The sequence below is a fragment of the Nerophis lumbriciformis genome, linkage group LG08, assembly GCF_033978685.3.
Source record: "Nerophis lumbriciformis linkage group LG08, RoL_Nlum_v2.1, whole genome shotgun sequence".
In the NCBI taxonomy this organism is placed as follows: domain Eukaryota; kingdom Metazoa; phylum Chordata; class Actinopteri; order Syngnathiformes; family Syngnathidae; genus Nerophis; species Nerophis lumbriciformis.
Window position 1 is genome coordinate 3183068 of NC_084555.2, and position 18592 is coordinate 3201659.

The following is an 18592-nucleotide window of genomic DNA, read 5'->3' on the forward strand; positions in this document are numbered from 1 at the left end:
CTGGGAGGACGTTAATGAAACTGCCTAACAATAAACCCTCATAAGAAACCAAGAACTCGCCCTCGATCATTCTACAGTTATAACGTGATTGGGCAGGCACACTGTTTATATTGTGGGAAAGCGGACGTGAAAACAGGCTGTCGAAATGTCACTCAGGTCCGCCTGAATTTCGGGAGATTTTCGGGAGAAAATTTGTCCCGGTAGGTTTTCGGGAGAGGCGCTGAATTTCGGGAGTCTCCCGTAAAATCCGGGAGGGTTGGCAAGTATGGGATAACATGCAGAATATCCAAGTACAGTAGTATGTAATTGATAACACATCATAGAATATGGTAGAAAAAAATAGCACACAAACACGCCACGTAGATCAATGTTTTCAACCACTGAGATACAGTCTGGTGTGCCGTAGGAGTTTATGTAATTTCACCTATTTGGGTTAAAAATATTTTGTGCAAACCAGTAATTATAGTCTGCAAATAATTTGCCGTTGTTGAGTGTCTGTACTGTCTAGAACTCGGTAGAGTAACAATCAGTAGGTGGCAGCCGGTAGCTAATAGCTTTGGAGATGTCGGGAACATGGTTTGTCGTGATCCCAATATGCAGACAACAGTGGTAGGCAGCGTGCAGGTAAAAAGGTATCTAATGCTAAAACCAAAAATAAACAAAAAGTGAGTGCCTCTAAGAAAAGGCATTAAAGCTTAGGGAACTAAACTAAAGCTGAACTGGCTACAAGGTCAACAAAAACAGAATGCTGGACGACAGCAAAGACTTACCGTGGAGCAAAGACGGCGTCCACAAAGTACATCCGAACATGACATGACAATCAACCATGTCCCCACAAAGAAGGATAAAAACAACTTAAATATTCTTGATCGCTAAAACAAAGCAGGTGCGGGGAATAGCACTCAAAAGAAGACATGAAACTACTACAGGAAATTACAGACAAAACAGGAAAATCCACCAAAATAGCGCAAGTCAAGAACTAAAACACTACATACAGGAAAAACACAAAAAAACTCCAAATAAGTCAGGGCGTGATGTGACAGGTGGTGACAGTACACCTACTTTGAGACAAGAGCTATAGTGATGCATGCTTGGTTATGGTTTAAATTCATATCCAACAATTGCGACAACGACTTTTTACTGTCAACTTAGTTTAATTTTTTCATGATTTCTACTAGTGGTGTGCCCTTGGATATTTTCAATCGAAAAAAATGTGCCTTGGCTCAAAAAAGGTTGAAAAACACTGACCTAAAGACTTTAAGGGGCATATATATACCATTATTGGCTGTAGTATTCCAGAGTGTAGAAAACATGAGGCAATAGTTCCATGAGTTGGTTTGTTTGTTTGTAAATGTACATAACTACTTTTCACAAATGTAACTATTTAGACACTCTTTTTGTCATTCAATAGCGTGAACAAATCTGACTGCTATTCTAAACTTTTCTCCACAAAACTGAAAAAGTAGCTTAAGGAAAATCAGAGGTGTGAGCCCTAGAACTGGGTGTAGGATGGACAAATGGGGCCAATTATTTTCAATGTGTTTTTATTTTGGTACTTGTCTTAATCCTTTTGTATGTGTTTTACACTTTTTTCCACTTTTTGTAAAAAGCCTAACCAGGGACTACCCCTCGGTGGCAAGGCCCCGGGGGTAGATGAGATCCGCCCGGAGTTCCTTAAGGCTCTGGATGCTGTGGGGCTGTCTTGGTTGACAAGACTCTGCAGCATCGCGTGGACATCGGGGGCGGTACCTCTAGATTGGCAGACCGGGGTGGTGGTTCCTCTCTTTAAGAAGGGGAACCGGAGGGTGTGTTCTAACTATCGTGGGATCACACTCCTCAGCCTTCCCGGTAAGGTCTATTCAGGTGTACTGGAGAGGAGGCTACGCCGGATAGTCGAACCTCGGATTCAGGAGGAACAGTGTGGTTTTCGTCCTGGTCGTGGAACTGTGGACCAGCTCTATACTCTCGGCAGGGTCCTTGAGGGTGCATGGGAGTTTGCCCAACCAGTCTACATGTGTTTTGTGGACTTGGAGAAGGCATTCGACCGTGTCCCTCGGGAAGTCCTGTGGGGAGTGCTCAGAGAGTATGGGGTATCGGACTGTCTGATTGTGGCAGTCCGCTCCCTGTATGCTCAGTGCCAGAGCTTGGTCCGCATTGCCGGCAGTAAGTCGGACACGTTTCCAGTGAGGGTTGGACTCCGCCAAGGCTGCCCTTTGTCACCGATTCTGTTCATAACTTTTATGGACAGAATTTCTAGGCGCAGTCAAGGCGTTGAGGGGATCTGGTTTGGTGGCTGCAGGATTAGGTCTCTGCTTTTTGCAGATGATGTGGTCTTGATGGCTTCATCTGGCCAGGATCTTCAGCTCTCACTGGATCGGTTCGCAGCTGAGTGTGAAGCGACTGGGATGAGAATCAGCACCTCCAAGTCCGAGTCCATGGTTCTCGCCCGGAAAAGGGTGGAGTGCCATCTCCGGGTTGGGGAGGAGATCTTGCCCCAAGTGGAGGAGTTCAAGTACCTCGGAGTCTTGTTCACGAGTGGGGGAAGAGTGGATCGTGAGATCGACAGGCGGATCGGTGCGGCATCTTCAGTAATGCGGACGCTGTATCGATCCGTTGTGGTGAAGAAGGAGTTGAGCCGGAAGGCAAAGCTCTCAATTTACCGGTCGATCTACGTTCCCATCCTCACCTATGGTCATGAGCTTTGGGTTATGACCGAAAGGACAAGATCACGGGTACAAGCGGCCGAAATGAGTTTCCTCCGCCGGGTGGCGGGGCTCTCCCTTAGAGATAGGGTGAGAAGCTCTGCCATCCGGGAGGAGCTCAAAGTAAAGCCGCTGCTCCTCCACATTGAGAGGAGCCAGATGAGGTGGCTCGGGCATCTGGTCAGGATGCCACCCGAACGCCTCCCTAGGGAGGTGTTTAGGGCACGTCCCACCGGTAGGAGGCCGCGGGGAAGACCCAGGACACGTTGGGAAGACTATGTCTCCCGGCTGGCCTGGGAACGCCTCGGGGTCCCACAGGAAAAGCTGGACGAAGTGGCTGGGGAGAGGGAAGTCTGGGCTTCCCTGCTTAAGCTGCTGCCCCCGCGACCCGACCTCGGATAAGCGGAAGAAGATGGATGGATGGATGGAGGGACAAGGGTTGCAAATTAGCCTGTGGCTATAAGTCTTATGTACTTTGACATCGGTTACCTGTGGGTAGCAATGTTTCATTGTACTGTCCCTGTCAAATAAATGCATAAATAAATAAATAAAAATAAATTTTTTACAGAACACCTGACGAAAAAGAACATTTTCAATTTGGTCAAGCTCCAAAAATTAAATAATATAATTTAATCGTTACAATCCACTTGCATTGAGGTCAGGGTTTGAGTTCATTTGAAAGGTGCAGTTTACCGACCTGTTTTTAAGTACGATACAGTGGCCGACGCGGCGTCCACGGCGGCACACAGAGCGTCCCTGATGGACGCCGTCACGCCGCACACGCAGTCGTCGGTTGAATGGAAAAGTCTTCTGCCAAAGACCACCGGGTCAACATAGCTCAGGTAGAAGTTTCCTGGACGTTAGGAGAGACATGAGGTGAAATATTCACAATGAAACCATGTAAGCAAATCAAGACTCCAAACATCCCAGAACAAGCTAGTCAGATTACTTCTAGACCTCCACCCCAGATCACACCTCACTCCTACCCACTTCTCCAAAGTGGACTGGCTCAGGGTGGAGGACAGAGTAAAACAACTTGCACTGAGCCTAGTCTATAAAATCCGCTACACCTCCCTGATACTGAAGTACATGTCAAACTACTTCCATAACGTAAATGACCGCCATAACCACAACACCAGGGGGAGCTCCACTAACCACGTTAAACCCAGATTCCGATCTAACAAAGGTCTTAACTCATTCTCCTTCTATGCCACATCAATGTGGAATGCACTCCCAACAGGTGTAAAAGGAAGTGCATCTCTATCCTCCTTCAAAACCGCACTAAAAGAACACCTCCAGGCAACTACAACCCTAGACTAATCTCCTCCTCCTCACCACATCCCACCTCCCCGGATTGTAAATAATCAAATGTATATACTTTCTGAGCTCACTATGTTCACTGCTCGCTGTACATATCCTACCAAGTCAGACCTACACTGTTTCAATGTCCATTTCTCAGATGATAAACTTGTATGATGACTGAAATATGCTGATAGCAACCTAACCTTTAAACCCCTCCACATTCCACCCCCTGGATTGTAAATAATGCAATGTACAGGTAAAAGCCAGTAAATTAGAATATTTTTGAAAAACTTGATTTATTTCAGTAATTGCATTCAAAAGGTGTAACTTGTACATTATATTTATTCATTGCACACAGACTGATGCATTCAAATGTTTATTTCATTTAATTTTGATGATTTGAAGTGGCAACAAATGAAAATCCAAAATTCCGTGTGTCACAAAATTAGAATATTACTTAAGGCTAATACAAAAAAGGGATTTTTAGAAATGTTGGCCAACTGAAAAGTATGAAAATGAAAAATATGAGCATGTACAATACTCAATACTTGGTTGGAGCTCCTTTTGCCTCAATTACTGCGTTAATGCGGCGTGGCATGGAGTCGATGAGTTTCTGGCACTGCTCAGGTGTTATGAGAGCCCAGGTTGCTCTGATAGTGGCCTTCAACTCTTCTGTGTTTTTGGGTCTGGCATTCTGCATCTTCCTTTTCGCAATACCCCACAGATTTTCTATGGGGCTAAGGTCAGGGGAGTTGGCGGGCCAATTTAGAACAGAAATACCATGGTCCGTAAACCAGGCACGGGTAGATTTTGCGCTGTGTGCAGGCGCCAAGTCCTGTTGGAACTTGAAATCTCCATCTCCATAGAGCAGGTCAGCAGCAGGAAGCATGAAGTGCTCTAAAACTTGCTGGTAGACGGCTGCGTTGACCCTGGATCTCAGGAAACAGAGTGGACCGACACCAGCAGATGACATGGCACCCCAAACCATCACTGATGGTGGAAACTTTACACTAGACTTCAGGCAACGTGGATCCTGTGCCTCTCCTGTCTTCCTCCAGACTCTGGGACCTCGATTTCCAAAGGAAATGCAAAATTTGCATGGTTGGGTGATGGTTTGGGGTGCCATGTCATCTGCTGGTGTCGGTCCACTCTGTTTCCTGAGATCCAGGGTCAACGCAGCCGTCTACCAGCAAGTTTTAGAGCACTTCATGCTTCCTGCTGCTGACCTGCTCTATGGAGATGGAGATTTCAAGTTCCAACAGGACTTGGCGCCTGCACACAGCGCAAAATCTACCCGTGCCTGGTTTACGGACCATGGTATTTCTGTTCTAAATTGGCCCGCCAACTCCCCTGACCTTAGCCCCATAGAAAATCTGTGGGGTATTGTGAAAAGGAAGATGCAGAATGCCAGACCCAAAAACGCAGAAGAGTTGAAGGCCACTATCAGAGCAACCTGGGCTCTCATAACACCTGAGCAGTGCCAGAAACTCATCGACTCCATGCCACGCCGCATTAACGCAGTAATTGAGGCAAAAGGAGCTCCAACCAAGTATTGAGTATTGTACATGCTCATATTTTTCATTTTCATACTTTTCAGTTGGCCAACATTTCTAAAAATCCCTTTTTTGTATTAGCCTTAAGTAATATTCTAATTTTGTGACACACGGAATTTTGGATTTTCATTTGTTGCCACTTCAAATCATCAAAATTAAATGAAATAAACATTTGAATGCATCAGTCTGTGTGCAATGAATAAATATAATGTACAAGTTACACCTTTTGAATGCAATTACTGAAATAAATCAAGTTTTTCAAAATATTCTAATTTACTGGCTTTTACCTGTATATACTCTGATGATTAACTTGTGTGATGACTGTATTATGCTGATAGTATATATTTGTACCATGAATTGATTAACGTGGACCCCGACTTAAACAAGTTGAAAAACTTATTGGGGTGTTACCATTTAGTGGTCAATTGTACGGAATATGTACTGTACTGTCCAATCTCCTAATACAAGTTTCAATCAATCAATCAATGTTTGTACCTTCTTCGTCTGACAAGTATTGCACAAATCCATCTTTTGCTTCCGCTATTTCCTCCACCGCGTACGCGGCTGCAGACATGGGGTCACTTAGGTCAGGCGCACATTCTGTGGAGACGATAACAAGTCAACAATAGCTAAAAAAAAACACAACAAAAGAGGTTAGGCACCTTGGAACTTGTTGAGCAGACTGGACACCTCCTCCACTGCATCATGCACGGCTTGGACCGGGTCTGACACCACCTGCTGAATGTCTGCATCACACATGCTGGACATCAGCACTGCGATTGTTATTGATGTCATGTGTGGTTGTGTCACCCACCAGGTACTGCCTTGTACTCCACAAAGTCAAACATGACCACGCCCACCACCAGCCAGGACAAGAAGGCAGCCAGGGCGATGAGCAGCTCCACGGACACTCGCAGCTTGCTCAGTACCACTCCCACTTTGGATTTCACAGAACCAGCTGTGGAGCCACCGGACGCGGTTTTGGCCCCTTTATGGTAGGAAAAACAACAATTATCTTACAAAAAAACAAACAAGACGTGGCTTAGTTTTACCACAATGGAAGTAGCGTCAAAGGAAAATATGTTTTTCTGTATTTTTTTCTAGCTGCTGCCCCTAAATAAACTAATCTGACTACTCTATAACTATGTCAGCATTATACAATAACTTTATTTATAAGGCACTTTTAATACTAAATTTAAAAAAAATAATCAATCCAATTCACTTTATTTGTATAGCACAACAGAAATGTTTCCAAAATGCTGCACAACAGTATTAAAAACAATATTCAAATATTATCCTTAGCTCCACCATAATAATAATGCTTAAAATGAATGAAATATGAGGAGAAATAAATACAAACACTGCATCTTTGAGCAAAAAGTGAAAACAAATATTTTTATGGAATTTTATTACTTTCCATTCAAATATTTTCAGATAGATATTTTGGCTTATTTAGTTTTTTCTATGATATTATAAATATATTATTATTGTACTAGAATAACATTATTTTTTATTTTCTTAAATACACTACGCTATTATATTACGCAATAATAGTTTAATTTTAAATATTAAAAGTGAAATATAATGATAATTATGCAGATAAATGGCAAAATAGTCATAATAATTTTAAAACCTTTAAAAGTATATCACTTTTTTTTTTTTTTTAATAAGTATAAATCATTTTGCATGTAAATAGGAAGAATTCATGTTGATTTTAGTCTTATTTCTAATTTATTTAGATGAATGTTAATAAATGTGGCTTTTTTTCTGTCCATCCATTCATTTTCTACCGCTTATTTCCTTTTGGGGTCGCGGGGGGCGCTGGAGCCTATCTCAGCTACAATCGGGCGGAAGGCGGGGTACACCCTGGACAAGTCGCCACCTCATTGCAGGGCCAACACAGATAGACAGACAACAATTCACACTCATATTCACACTTTTTTCTATATTTACTATAAATATATAAATATTGTTCCACAGTAAAAAAAACTACGTTATTTTGTTAAATGCACTACTTTATTTTAATATACAATAATTATTTAATTTAGATTATTTAAATTGAAATATTATGATAATGATGAAGGGGATTTTTCAAAAGAATCCTAATATATTTACTATAAATATATAAATATTGTTCTACAGTAAAAAAAAAAAGAAGTTATTTTGTTAAACGCACTACTTTATTTTAATATACAATAAATATTTAATTTAAATTATTTAAATTGAAATATGATGATAATGATGAAGGGGATTTTCAAAATAATCCTAATAAATTTAAAATCATTGAAACCGTGTTACTTATTTTTCAAATAAGTATAACAAAATATGATTTGCCTGAGAAGCTGTACAGGACAAAAACAATGAAAAAAAAAAAAAGTATAACACAGTTTGCATATAAATAGGACTAATTAACAGTTTAGTCTCATTTCTAATTCGTTCATCCATCCATCCATTTTCTACCGCTTATTCCCTTTGGGGTCGCGGGGGGCGCTGGAGCCTATCTCAGCTACAATCGGGCGGAAGGCGGGGTACACCCTGGACAAGTCGCCACCTCATTGCAGGGCCAACACAGATAGACAGACAACAATTCACACTCATATTCACACTTTTTTCTATATTTACTATAAATATATAAATATTGTTCCACAGTAAAAAAAACAACGTTATTTTGTTAAATGCACTACTTTATTTTAATATACAATAATTATTTAATTTAGATTATTTAAATTGAAATATTATGATAATGATGAAGGGGATTTTTCAAAAGAATCCTAATATATTTACTATAAATATATAAATATTATTCTACAGTAAAAAAAAAAAAGAAGTTATTTTGTTAAACGCACTACTTTATTTTAATATACAATAAATATTTAATTTAAATTATTTAAATTGAAATATGATGATAATGATGAAGGGGATTTTCAAAATAATCCTAATAAATTTAAAAATCATTGAAACCGTGTTACTTATTTTTCAAATAAGTATAACAAAATATGATTTGCCTGAGAAGCTGTACAGGACAAAAACAATAAAAAAATAAGTATAACACAGTTTGCATATAAATAGGACTAATTAACAGTTTAGTCTCATTTCTAATTCGTTCAAATGAATGCTAATAAATTCACTCAATTGAATTATTAAATGTAGTTCTGTATTTATGTTCCTTTAGCCTTTTGTTTTCATTTCATTATCATGCATTGTTTTTTAATTAATCTAAATGACAAAAGAATGACCAAAACATTTAAACCTTCGCTCAGTTGCACTACCGCTAATAGCCACTGGTCGTCGCTGTTTCGCAACAATTTTGTGAGAGCCTCTTTGAGGCCTGAAGGGTCAATACAGGTAAAAGCCAGTAAATTAGAATATTTTGAAAAACTTGATTTATTTCAGTAATTGCATTCAAAAGGTGTAACTTGTACATTATATTTATTCATTGCACACAGACTGATGCATTCAAATGTTTATTTCATTTAATTTTGATGATTTGAAGTGTCAACAAATGAAAATCCAAAATTCCGTGTGTCACAAAATTAGAATATTACTTAAGGCTAATACAAAAAAGGGATTTTTAGAAATGTTGGCCAACTGAAAAGTATGAAAATGAAAAATATGAGCATGTACAATACTCAATACTTGGTTGGAGCTCCTTTTGCCTCAATTACTGCGTTAATGCGGCGTGGCATGGAGTCGATGAGTTTCTGGCACTGCTCAGGTGTTATGAGAGCCCAGGTTGCTCTGATAGTGGCCTTCAACTCTTCTGCGTTTTTGGGTCTGGCATTCTGCATCTGCCTTTTCACAATACCCCACAGATTTTCTATGGGGCTAAGGTCAGGGGAGTTGGCGGGCCAATTTAGAACAGAAATACCATGGTCCGTAAACCAGGCACGGGTAGATTTTGCGCTGTGTGCAGGCGCCAAGTCCTGTTGGAACTTGAAATCTCCATCTCCATAGAGCAGGTCAGCAGCAGGAAGCATGAAGTGCTCTAAAACTTGCTGGTAGACGGCTGCGTTGACCTTGGATCTCAGGAAACAGAGTGGACCGACACCAGCAGATGACATGGCACCCCAAACCATCACTGATGGTGGAAACTTTACACTAGACTTCAGGCAACGTGGATCCTGTGCCTCTCCTGTCTTCCTCCAGACTCTGGGACCTCGATTTCCAAAGGAAATGCAACATTTGCATGGTTGGGTGATGGTTTGGGGTGCCATGTCATCTGCTGGTGTCGGTCCACTCTGTTTCCTGAGATCCAGGGTCAACGCAGTCGTCTACCAGCAAGTTTTAGAGCACTTCATGCTTCCTGCTGCTGACCTGCTCTATGGAGATGGAGATTTCAAGTTCCAACAGGACTTGGCGCCTGCACACAGCGCAAAATCTACCCGTGCCTGGTTTACGGACCATAGTATTTCTGTTCTAAATTGGCCCGCCAACTCCCCTGACCATAGCCCCATAGAAAATATGTGGGGTATTGTGAAAAGGAAGATGCAGAATGCCAGACCCAAAAACGCAGAAGAGTTGAAGGCCACTATCAGAGCAACCTGGGCTCTCATAACACCTGAGCAGTGCCAGAAACTCATCGACTCCATGCCACGCCGCATTAACGCAGTAATTGAGGCAAAAGGAGCTCCAACCAAGTATTGAGTATTGTACATGCTCATATTTTTCATTTTCATACTTTTCAGTTGGCCAACATTTCTAAAAATCCCTTTTTTGTATTAGCCTTAAGTAATATTCTAATTTTGTGACACACGGAATTTTGGATTTTCATTTGTTGCCACTTCAAATCATCAAAATTAAATGAAATAAACATTTGAATGCATCAGTCTGTGTGCAATGAATAAATATAATGTACAAGTTACACCTTTTGAATGCAATTACTGAAATAAATCAAGTTTTTCAAAATATTCTAATTTACTGGCTTTTACCTGTACTCCCATCATTTATCTGCATTTCATGTTTTTCTTTTAACCAATCCCTCAAAATTAGTCATTAAATAGAAGAACACGTGTTAATAAAGCAGAGCTAAGTCTCATGTGGACGCAAAGCCTTTTGCTAATGCTCACGACCGCCTTGACACATGATAGCATGTATTTATAGCAGGGTACTTTCAACACATTGGCCCGGGAGGACATGCCCCATCAAAACACTGTTATTTATTGTTATACAACATCTATTTACTCCTAAATATGATGAATTCCATCCAAGCACATTTTATTGCTTTTACCATTACAAATAGCATCCTCCTTTGGAGTTTTCTGTATGAAAATGTAAATAAATAGGATCCGATTCAAGATGATTAATAATAATAATCATCATTTTTGAAGCCATGTATTGCATTATTTCACAGTTTTATTAGTTTTTAACACTTGTAAAGTTATTTTGTGGAAGCACCCTGAACAAAAGTTCATCCTACCGTCAGCCATGTTCAAGCGCCCCGTTATTTTAGTCAGAATCCTTTTGATTTTGGCCAAAAAGCGAAAGGAAATGCAGTTAATTTTCCACCGGTCCTCGTTTGGGAATTATTCCATAACTGACCGCTTCTTCTTGGTTAAAAAAAAAAAGGTCAATTAAAGAAGCGAGGTTTACGGGTGGATGTGGAGGTGCCAGTGCGGCGGCATTGCTGAGGTGAGGGTGCTGTTTGGCGCACACTGTGGTCAGAGAGACGGTCGGGATGAAAACACGCAGCAACATGTCGAGGTAACTTTATCCTCTGACGGGTTATTCTTAGGTGTGTGACCTTTTTTGGAGCTCAGGAGGTGGAGGAGGGGGTGTTCAGCGTAAGGATCATCTATCAGAGAGAGAAATGAGTGCCCCTAGTGGTCAAATTTAGTTTTTTAAATTTGGGATGAGGCTTTTATTGGGTGGTATATTATTCGTTTTATAGGGTAGGTACGTAATTATAGTGCAGCGTAAGGATAAGAATGATCCAGTTGGTGGCAAACTCAAGGCCCGGGGGCCACTTCATTTTATTTGGCCCTCGAAAGCCTGGAAATAATATGTATCAATAAAGTAATAAATAAATAATTTATTTCTATTTTGGGAGAAAAAAAAATGTATGCACTCCATGTAATCGGAAATTATGTTAATTAAATATTGTCTAATTATGCAAAAATATGTATATATGTCTAAATGTAAATGTGTATGTATGTAAATTTGTATATATATGTACATGTATATATATGTTTACATGTATATATGTACATAATGTATGTACATATGTATATATATATATATATATATACATATACATGTATATGTGTATATATATATGTACATATGTATATATATATATATGTACATATGTATATATATAAATGTACATATATATGTATATATGTGTATATATACATATGTATATACATATATATATATATATATATATATATATATGTATGTATATTCATATATATATATATATACAGGTAAAAGCCAGTAAATTAGAATATTTTGAAAAACTTGATTTATTTCAGTAATTGCATTCAAAAGGTGTAACTTGTACATTATATTTATTCATTGCACACAGACTGATGCATTCAAATGTTTATTTCATTTAATTTTGATGATTTGAAGTGGCAACAAATGAAAATCCAAAATTCCGTGTGTCACAAAATTAAAATATTACTTAAGGCTAATACAAAAAAGGGATTTTTAGAAATGTTGGTCAACTGAAAAGTATGAAAATGAAAAATATGAGCATGTACAATACTCAATACTTGGTTGGAGCTCCTTTTGCCTCAATTACTGCGTTAATGCGGCGTGGCATGGAGTCGATGAGTTTCTGGCACTGCTCAGGTGTTATGAGAGCCCAGGTTGCTCTGATAGTGGCCTTCAACTCTTCTGCGTTTTTGGGTCTGGCATTCTGCATCTTCCTTTTCACAATACCCCACAGATTTTCTATGGGGCTAAGGTCAGGGGAGTTGGCGGGCCAATTTAGAACAGAAATACCATGGTCCGTAAACCAGGCACGGGTAGATTTTGCGCTGTGTGCAGGCGCCAAGTCCTGTTGGAACTTGAAATCTCCATCTCCATAGAGCAGGTCAGCAGCAGGAAGCATGAAGTGCTCTAAAACTTGCTGGTAGACGGCTGCGTTGACCCTGGATCTCAGGAAACAGAGTGGACCGACACCAGCAGATGACATGGCACCCCAAACCATCACCCAACCATGCAAATTTTGCATTTCCTTTGGAAATCGAGGTCCCAGAGTCTGGAGGAAGACAGGAGAGGCACAGGATCCACGTTGCCTGAAGTCTAGTGTAAAGTTTCCACCATCAGTGATGGTTTGGGGTGCCATGTCATCTGCTGGTGTCGGTCCACTCTGTTTCCTGAGATCCAGGGTCAACGCAGCCGTCTACCAGCAAGTTTTAGAGCACTTCATGCTTCCTGCTGCTGACCTGCTCTATGGAGATGGAGATTTCAAGTTCCAACAGGACTTGGCGCCTGCACACAGCGCAAAATCTACCCGTGCCTGGTTTACGGACCATGGTATTTCTGTTCTAAATTGGCCCGCCAACTCCCCTGACCTTAGCCCCATAGAAAATCTGTGGGGTATTGTGAAAAGGAAGATGCAGAATGCCAGACCCAAAAACGCAGAAGAGTTGAAGGCCACTATCAGAGCAACCTGGGCTCTCATAACACCTGAGCAGTGCCAGAAACTCATCGACTCCATGCCACGCCGCATTAACGCAGTAATTGAGGCAAAAGGAGCTCCAACCAAGTATTGAGTATTGTACATGCTCATATTTTTCATTTTCATACTTTTCAGTTGGCCAACATTTCTAAAAATCCCTTTTTTGTATTAGCCTTAAGTAATATTCTAATTTTGTGACACACGGAATTTTGGATTTTCATTTGTTGCCACTTCAAATCATCAAAATTAAATGAAATAAACATTTGAATGCATCAGTCTGTGTGCAATGAATAAATATAATGTACAAGTTACACCTTTTGAATGCAATTACTGAAATAAATCAAGTTTTTCAAAATATTCTAATTTACTGGCTTTTACCTGTATATACATATGTATATATATACATATGTATATATATATATATATATATATATATATATACACATACATATATATATATATATATGTATGTATATATGTATATACATACTTAATATTACTTACTTATTAATCTGCGTCCAATCACGGCCCTGCAAACAGTCTCAAGGTGTTTTAGAACCAGATCCTCCAGGAAGGCTTCGCTTGGAGGGGAAGTTTACTTCTGACAGCAACAGCATATGAAACATGCACAGAGTTTGTTCATTAAGTCTGTTTACAGCACCGCACTATTATCACATCCTCACCTTGACGTGCAGAAGTCCTTTTACCTTCATTCTGTGGGCATTTTTAAGACAATACTTCACTTTGGTCCTGAATGTTACACAAGTACAGTACAGTATGTGGCAACTCAAATGTATAAGCCATACTTTTTATAGGTATTTACGTGTTTTAGGTAGAATTCTAATATTATAGCAGGGGTGTCAACATTTGCAGCCCGCAGATCTTTTTTTCTCTCCTAAAAACCCTATTACAAAAACAACCAGCAAACAGGTGAAATGGGGTGAGAAAAAGTTGAAATATGGACGCCAATAACACAAAAATGATACAGGCTGATTTTTTTCTTTAAAACAATATCCATTTATTGTATTAGTTTGAAAAAGGAAAAATATCAAAATGCATAGTTTGATTTTTCAATTTGCGGCCATCAGTGAAAAAGTTGTAAGGCAGCACATTGAATACAGTCACAAATGTATCATTTAAAATAAAAAAAAAATCTTAAATAATTTATATATATATTAAATATTTAAAATTTAATATAAAAAAATATATTAAATATTTACCGTACTTAATTTATATTTAATTATCAACAACTATCTAAGACATACCAAACAGTTCAGTTGCGATCGATTGAATGCCCTGAGATGACAATGACCTGGATGAGAACATTCATGGGGCAGGGCCGACATCCGGGCAACTGAGCTACATACGGGTTCTTCGAGCCATAGCAACATTACTGGCGTTGAAAACAAACCGTCGCCATGACTCTTTAACCTGTCGACCTGCGCTGATTAAACCCGTCATTCTGCCTCCAAAATGCCAAAAAACGGTGTTGTTTTTGGTTGTGCAAACCACAACTGGAAACAGGGAAAACAAAGGTCGTATTTTGTTCTGCCAAAGCGTGCTAAAAGCCCACAGAGACGAGACAAATGGCTCGCAGCTTTACACCGGGAAAACGAGGACGGTAGTGATGGGTTGATGAGGCGTCATGAAGCGTTTCGACACATTGCAAAACTGTATTGATACTGTGTCGATACTGTGTCACTAAATACTGACATCTGCTGGACATTACAAATCCCTACAGGCAACCTATGGACCGACTCAACTGACACTGATTTTATGACCTAGTACAGTGGTTCTCAAATGGGGACCCCTGGGGGTACTTGAAGGTATGCCAAGGGGTACGTGAGATTTCGAAAAAATATTCTAAAAATAGCAACAATTCAAAAATCGTTTATAAATATATTTATTGAATAATACTTCAACAAAATATGAATGTAAGTTCATAAACTCAGTGAAGCACAAGCTTAGGTTTGTCACTAAAATGTCTGTCAAAAAGAACTGTGAAAAGAAATGCAACAATGCTATATTCAGTGTTGACAGCTAGATTTTTTGTGGACATGTTCCATAAATATTGATATTAAAGATTTTTTTTTTTTTGTGAAGAAATGTTTAGAATTATTATACAATTTAATAAATCAGAAACTGATGACATAGTGCTGTATTTTACTTCTTTATCTTTTTTTTTTCCAACCAAAACTGCTTTGCTCTGATTAGGGGGTACTTGAATTAAAAAAATAATCACAGGGGGTACATTGCTGAAAAAGGGTTGCGAACCACTGACCTAGTATATACAATAATATAAACCAAGTCATTGTATTTCATTTAGGATTATTTCATAACTTCATTTAAATACAAATATATTTTTTGTCTTTTTTAGATAATGTGAACATGTATCATAACATGGAAATCTAAGAGAACGTGTTGTGAATGAGGATATTTGTGGACCTGGAAATTATTATTTATTTTTTTTACACATTTTTATTAAAAAAAAACAACCCCGTTTTTCCAACGTATTCAATTTTAGACTCTTTCTTTTCTTAGTTATTATTTCTCCAGCTGTAGAAAAGACCCGCTCACAGGGCACAGAGGAGGCGTCAGTGCGACACAATTCGCGTATCGGTCACGTGACCAAAACAGCTCATGATCGGTCACGTGACTTTCTAAAAGCGGTACGCGCACCGACACAGGGTTTCGCTCTATGAGCTCGACGCATGCGCCCATGCATCGGTGTTGCCGGACCCATCACTAGAGGACGGTTCTCACTGGAGTCCCCCAAAATCCCGGGTCGTGTGTTCGGATCACTTCGTTTCTGGTAAATATAAGGAACAAAAATCCACCTTCTTAACCACAACTTGGTCCATGCTAATGTTGAACCCGTTGAATTTTTACTGAATAACGTTCGACAGCTGAAGTTGTTGTTGTTGCACAACAATAACATACGGTATAAAGGCTATTTCCAGTAATTCAGCAAATAATAAATCATAATACTGAACTGAATTTGAATGAGCTCTCTACAGATATAACAAATATACAGATACTGGTAGCCACCGTGTCATCCTTATTATCATTTATCAACATACCTTGGGTGATTTAACAATTTTTATGTGATTTATTCGTTATATAACAACCGAAGCTAACAACCGACCTGGTGCGCTTGTGAGGTAGACATAAAGATTTCCAAATTCCATGTCCGGCCATTGTGTAGGATTATCAGTCCACGCATCTGCTGGAAGGCGGTAAACTAGGCAGTCGTTTAATCCAACTACAGAACATTTTAACTCATATCTTAACCTAGCCTCACTGGAAAGACTATTTACATAATCATACGCCATTTAGAACAGTTTAAAATGCCGTGAAACCTCGTTAAATGCCTTTTCTGTCAATGCTGTGTTCGCTGTGAGCTGGTTTGTTTTCAACGAATTCAATATGGCGACCGCGTTGCTAGGGGATTGGAGGGCGGAAGTGACGTAGGTCCGCCCTCGCCCATAGACGTTTAAGAATATTAACATGATTATTTCTAATATTAATAATAATAGCTTAGTTATATTATTTTGTCATATATTTTTTTTTTATGTTAGTGTTTAGCATTATAGTTTTTTCATATATCCTATTAAAATATACATCGTTTTTAAAAATCAAATGTCATAGATTTTTATAAATAGTTATCTCGTATGGTGGGTGAAATGGGACAGAATGAAATAAATACATTTGAAATAATCACGTAAATATGTCATTCAGTCAGTTAAAATGAGGAATTAAATACATAAATGAGTCAAAAAAAAATGTCAATGTCATTATGTCCCATTTGACTCTCCCTAATCTCTTCCCGTACCGCATCTTAATGTTTGGCACATGTCGTTTGATTGTGAGCTGTGATTCACGAACTGAGCAGCAGGGGGCGGTAACGTTAGCATAGTTTGGAGGCGCTCGCCTGGAAGAGAAGAGTAAGAAATTCATCCTCCCTGACAAATTATTTATTTATTTAATTTAATTTTTTTTTTTTTTTTTTTACAACGAAAATGTGTTTTTGAAGGCTATTTTTGAGGGGGGGAAAAAAAGTTCGCTTAATTTTGACGCCCAAAACGTGCATTTAAGTCTTCACTACGATATGTTAACTCAGTTTTTTGTTCAATTAGGTTGAAAAATGAAGTTTTTCAACCTTTTTTGAGCCAAGGCACATTTTTTTCATTGAAAAAATCCGGAGGCACACCACCGGCAGAAAACATTAAAAAATTAAGCCGATATTAACAATAAAAAGTTGTTTTCGCAATTGTTGAGTATGAATTCAAATTATAACCAAGCATGCATCACTATTACCATGAATTGATTAACGTGGACCCCGACTTAAACAAGTTGAAAAACTTATTCGGGTGTTACCATTTAGTGGTCAATTGTACAGAATATGTACTGTACTGTGCAATCTACTAATAAAAGTTTCAATCAATCAATCAATCAATAGCTCTTGTCTCAAAGTAGGTGTACTGTAACGACCTGTCACACCAAGCCGTGACTTAATTTAAGTTTTTTGGTGTTTTCCTTTAGTTCTTGTCTTGCACTCCTATTTTAGTGGCTTTTCCTGTTTTGTTGGTATTTTCCTGTAGCAGTTCCATGTCTTCCTATGAGCGCTATTCCCCGCACCTGCTTTGTTTTAGCAATCAAGACTTTGATTATGTTGTGCGGACGCTATTCTTCTTTGTGGGGACATTGTTGATTGTGATGTCATGTTCGGCTGTACTTTGTGGATGCCATCTCTGCTCCACACGCTGTAATGTACGGTAAGTCTTTGCTGTCGTCCAGCATTCTGTTTTTGTTTACTTTGCAGCCAGCTCAGTTTTAGTTTCATTTTTCATAGCCATCCCTTAGCGGCACTCGCCTTTTGTTTATTTTTGGTTTAACCTCTAAAGGCCTTAGTGGCCACATGCGTGGACAGCACCTTTTAGCTCTTATTTCCAAAATTGTGTACACTACGGAATTGGGGTCTTATGCCGACATATGGACACTTATACTGCTATCTGGTGGTGTCAGTAGAGTATAACATACAATGGAATTTGTAAAAATTAAAATTTGCATGTGTACTTATGGACAAGTACATCATATAAAAAGATGATTTATAGTTTTTATTCTAATTAGGGTCCAATAAGCCCAAATAGCAAAGAGAAATAAAAAAAAAACATGGAAACAAACAGCTTTGGCCTTAAGAGGTTAAGCATTAGATACCTTTTTACCTGCACACTGCCTCCCGCTGTCGTCTGCATATTGTGATCACGACAAACCATCGTCGTCGTTACCGACATCTACAAAGCAATTTGCTGCCACCTACTGATATGGAAGAATATTACACTGTTACTCTGGACAGTACAGACACTCAACAACGGCACATTATTTGTTGATTATAACTACTGGTT

General features: G+C 39.1%; 1 protein-coding gene across 1 annotated transcript in view; it reads right to left on the reverse strand.

The window, feature by feature from the left end:
• The window catches only part of LOC133612033 (uncharacterized), a 64476-nt gene extending 53282 nt beyond the window's left edge, over window positions 1–11194 (reverse strand). Inside the window, exons 1-5 of the mRNA XM_072913734.1 lie at window positions 10974–11194; window positions 6372–6545; window positions 6220–6303; window positions 6053–6157; window positions 3400–3555 (exon numbers count right to left, since the gene is read on the reverse strand). Of these exons, the coding sequence (XP_072769835.1) occupies window positions 3400–3555; window positions 6053–6157; window positions 6220–6303; window positions 6372–6545; window positions 10974–10983 (529 nt within the window). The 5' untranslated portion in view covers window positions 10984–11194. The remainder of the gene's footprint in view (window positions 1–3399; window positions 3556–6052; window positions 6158–6219; window positions 6304–6371; window positions 6546–10973) is intronic.
• Between the last annotated feature and the right edge of the window lie 7398 nt (window positions 11195–18592).